This window comes from Bison bison, unplaced genomic scaffold (assembly GCF_000754665.1).
Source record: "Bison bison bison isolate TAMUID 2011002044 unplaced genomic scaffold, Bison_UMD1.0 scf7180017864146, whole genome shotgun sequence".
Taxonomy (NCBI): domain Eukaryota; kingdom Metazoa; phylum Chordata; class Mammalia; order Artiodactyla; family Bovidae; genus Bison; species Bison bison.
Window position 1 is genome coordinate 12642711 of NW_011494718.1, and position 4611 is coordinate 12647321.

At 50.2% G+C, this 4611-nt stretch overlaps 1 protein-coding gene across 12 annotated transcripts in view; it reads left to right on the forward strand.

The window, feature by feature from the left end:
- TLN2 (talin 2) overlaps positions 1 to 4611 on the forward strand; it is a 499482-nt gene that overhangs the window by 456551 nt on the left and 38320 nt on the right. For all 12 annotated transcript variants that reach the window (XM_010840783.1, XM_010840793.1, XM_010840795.1 and 9 more), the window contains 3 exons: positions 523 to 648; positions 844 to 960; positions 4067 to 4252. In XM_010840783.1, coding sequence (XP_010839085.1) covers positions 523 to 648; positions 844 to 960; positions 4067 to 4252 — 429 coding nt within the window. The remainder of the gene's footprint in view (positions 1 to 522; positions 649 to 843; positions 961 to 4066; positions 4253 to 4611) is intronic.

Sequence of the window (4611 nt, forward strand, 5' to 3'; positions counted from 1 at the left end):
GGCAGGCTGCTATGGGAGCTGCAGGCCAGGCCAGGGGGCGTGCATTTTGTTCTTAGTGCTTTTGGTGACCAGTTCTGGGTACAGGTGAGTGGTTTTGCCTCTCGGGGTGTCTGCCTAGCTGCCTTCATCCTTTAACAGGCAGCTTTTCAGCAGAGCTGTCAGCCAGGACATGTTTCTGAACTTGCCAGATAGACTGTACGTGGGTTCGGCATTCTGGCTCAGTATCTGCCTCCCTCAGGGAACTTCTTCAAGCGTGGATTCTGGATTTCCACCCAGACTCCTACACTGGAGTCTCCAAGGGCAGGCCCTGGGGACTCTCCTGTGCTGTGGGCGGGGGAGCTGTGGACGCTGAGCCCCGCCTCCCAGGTCCCCCCTGCCCTGCTCTTGTGCTGTGTGATCTTGGTCCTGTGCTGTGGGCAGGGGAGCTGTGGACACTGAGCCCCGCCTCCCAGGTCCCCCCTGCCCTGCTCTTGTGCTGTGATCTTGGTGCGGCTGCTCACCGGGGTGCATGCTCTCTTTCAGGTAGTGTTGATCAATGCCATCAAAGACGTGGCCAAGGCCCTCTCAGATCTCATTGGTGCTACCAAGGGAGCTGCCAGCAAGCCTGCCGATGACCCCTCCATGTACCAGCTCAAGGGGGCTGCCAAGGTAGAGTGGAGCCCAGCCAGGGGCAAGTATGCCAGGGGTGCTCCAGTGAGAGACAGAGATGACACTCTCGGGTTTTGAAGGCGGCAGTGAGCATCTGAGTTCCTTCCTCACGTAGAGGTGTGGGCACATTAGAGCTGCACTAAGAGGGATGGGACCTCAGCTCACTGTTTTCTCTTGGCCTGTCTTCCCATGCAGGTGATGGTGACCAATGTCACCTCCCTCCTCAAGACCGTGAAGGCAGTGGAGGACGAGGCCACTCGGGGCACACGGGCACTAGAGGCCACCATCGAGTACATGAAGCAGGAACTCACGGTAAGGAGCCACCAGTCACCTCCCTAGGGCCCTGTGTGCAATAGCCGACCCCAGTGCAACTTCTCTGAGATTTTACTTGGAGTGCCTGAGCTAGGGGGGCCCACTCACCTGCCTGCTGGTAGCCTTGTGCCATGGAGAACCTATGTGATACTGACCTCAGAGTTTGGCTAGGATCAGTTTGCAAATGTAATTAAATGAATTAATGTATGACTTGGGACCATGTTTAATTCCACTAAAATAGCAGCATAAAATGAAAGCACTGCAGAAGAGCCTCGGCAAAGGGAAAACTCATTGTGGCCCTTTGCACTCGCCTTGAGTTTATGCTTTTTTTTTTTAATTTTACTTATTTTATTATTCATTTTTGGTTGTACTGGGTCTTCATTGATGCATGCAGGCTTTCTCTAGTTGCGGGAAACAGGCTGTTTCTTTGTTGTGGTGCACAGGCTTCTCACTGTGCTGGTTTCTCTTGTTGTGAGGCATGGGCTGTAGGGTGCACAGAATTCAGCAGTTGCAGCTCACAGGCCCTGAGCACGTAGGCTTCAGTAGTCACGGCACATGGGCTTACTTGCTCCGTGGCATGTAGAATCTTCCTGGACGAGGGACCAAACCTGTGTCCCTTCCATTGGCAGGCGGATTCTTATTCACTGAGACAGCGGGGAAGTCCTCGCCTGATTCCCATGGCCACCAACAGCAGCTCATCCTGCTGCACACAGATAGATGTGGGAGTCTGAGTTCACTGTTAGGAAAACCCAGACGCTTTTACTGGGGACACTTCCCTTTAACTTCAGGCTGCCTTCCACGTGAGGTGTCTGTTCTCAGAGACTCTGACCCTGTGTTCACTCTTGCCCAGTTCCACTGTCTTAGAATGAGGGTATCCTGGGGTTACTGTGGTTGTCTCCTGTTCTTTTGACTCCATGGTGGTCGTGGATTGCCTTGTGGATTGCCTCATCCTAATCCCTTGAAACAAATATGCTGAAAATGAGTACCTTCAAACTAAGATTCCTCTTTTTTTAATTTACTATTACAAATGCTATTTATTTTCATTATTTTATATGTACCTTTATTCTTAGTAGGCCAAATGACTTACACAGACAGCTTTAGGATATTTTTCAAAGAATCGCAGATAAATAAAATTTAAATGCAGAGGCAACATGGGCCATCATGTGAGGTTCCTTTTTAATAGCAGATCTGCTCACAGATTCAGCTTCTCTTTTGGAAGGAGGAGTCTTCAGAGAGTCACCTGCAAAGGCCACAAGCTCCTGAGGGTCAGCAGTGTGTGCGTGCTAAGTTGCTTCAGTCATGTCAGCTCTTGCAACCCTACAGACTATAGCCCTCAAGGCTCCTCTGTCCATGGAATTCTTCAGGCAAGAATACTGAAGTGGGTTTCCATTTCCTTCTCCAGGGGATCTTCATGACCCTGGGGTGAAACCCACATCTCTTATGTCTCCTGCATTGGCAGGCGAGTTCTTTAACACTAGTGCCATCTGGGAAGCAGCAGAGATGAGCAATTCTGTTGGGTTTTAGTGGTGAAGACTTGGGTTCTTGTGTCCTGTTTTTAATGACTCCAACCTTGGTTGCCATTGTGCTTAGTTCTCACACAAAGAAGAAACTAAAAACTGCAGGCAGTATCCTTAAGACTGCTGCCTGGCTCTCACCTGCCTACATGGGCTAGGAGTTTCTTTTCTTTTCTTTTTTTTTAATTTTATTTTTTGGCCATACCATACCACATGGCATGTGGGATCTTAGTTCCCTGACCAGGGATGGAACCCGCACCGCCTGCATTGGAAGCTCAGTTTCTTAACCACTGGATCACCAGGGAAGTCCCTGGGCTGAGGTTTCTTATCAAAAGTCTAGAGACACATTCTGACAGGTGTGGGTGGGCCAAACAGTGGCAATGAAAGAGATTTGTAATTCCTGGGATATTACACATGGTCAGGCTAGAATTCACCTAGATCAAAAAAAAAAAAAAAGAATTGACCTAGACGATGCATGTCCATGAACATAGGAGGTTCCCAAAGTAGCATGAGCCCTAAGGCCCATGTTAGCATGGAGGGCTCTGTCCATGCTCATCACACTGCAGCATTAAGGGGTGGTCCTGGGCAGTAGATTGCTGTTGTTCATTTTTAGGGGGTTAGTGATGTTTGACGCTGATGGGCACATGACAGGGATGTCAGCTGGGTCCTCCCTTCTAATCGTGGCTCAAACATGGCTGCCTAGGGCTGAAGACTCTGGGACATAGTGAAGGACAGGGAAGGCTGGTGTGCTTCAGCCCATGGGGTTGCAAAGACACAACTTAGCGACTGAACAACAACAAGGACTGAAGACAGAGCAGCCCCACCTGGTTCAGAAGTCCTCGTATTCAGGGATCCATCACTCATGGTAGAACCGTGGCAGATGGGCTGGAAGCAGAAATGGTTGGCTTGACTGGCAGGTGGAATTTTAAAGTGAGATACTCACTTACCATAGCTAATGTATTTCAGCTTCTCTAAAGGTGTATGAGTATTGTTAAATAATTCACAATGTCACGGTGGCAGGCTCGACATGAACACCTCCACACAATTAGGCAGTTATATTTGTAAGACAGGCTGAGAATAGAAGAAATGGAATGCTTTATTCTTCCCCAGCTTCACACTGTCTTTAAGAGAGAGAGCTGAGTCCAGAGTGATTCATCCAGGTCAGTCTTGCTCTGGAACCAGCATCAGGGCTGCAGAGCTTCTGGGGACCACTGAGGTATCAGCAGGAATGGGCCAGAAGATCTGGGAAGCTGCACAGTCCACCCCACCCCACCACCCCGGGGGTGGAGTTAATGCACATGGAGTGTCAGTGTCCACAGGCGAGCATGTTAACAGTGTAGATCATTCTCCGCCCCACACTCTCCCCCCAGGAATGCTGCACAGGTGTGTGGGGCTTATCCACGCTGGAATTTTGAAAGCAAGAATGATATTACTGTACTCCAGTTACATTTCTGATTTCCTGCCATTTGACCAGTTTCCTCCCATAGCTGGCTCGGTTTTCAGACACTGTGCTGCAGCCAGTAGGGGAAGCATATGTTATTTCCATCCTTCCCTCTTTGACTTTTTTCAGCTTTTCCATTTCTCACTTCCAGGTATTCCAGTCAAAAGAGGTACCTGAGAAGACATCATCACCTGAAGAATCCATCAGGATGACCAAAGGCATCACCATGGCAACGGCCAAAGCTGTGGCTGCTGGGAACTCTTGTCGACAGGAGGACGTGATAGCCACTGCCAATCTGAGCCGGAAGGCCGTGTCAGACATGTTGACGGCCTGCAAGGTAAAGGCCTTGGCGTTGATTGGGGTGGGTAGGGTGGTGCTCTGTCGTGGCTGAGCTGTTGCAGTCAGTCTGGAGAAGGAGAGGGACTGGCCATGTGTAGGAGTGAGCAGCTCAGTACCCTGGCCTGTGTGATAGAGTGCACACTGATGACAGGTGTGCCCGTCAGCCATGGGAGGTGACACTCTGGAGGTAGCTTCATATTTAAGAGGGCGTGGACTTGGTCTGCTGACTTGCCCTCCCACTTCATCTCTCAGTTCTTCCTAAATAGGTGGGGGACACCTTCTTATAGGGGCTGCAGTAGTGGAGCAGGACTGTGAGGTTTTGTCCCAGGCCCTCCAAAGGAAAACTGCACCCCTCGT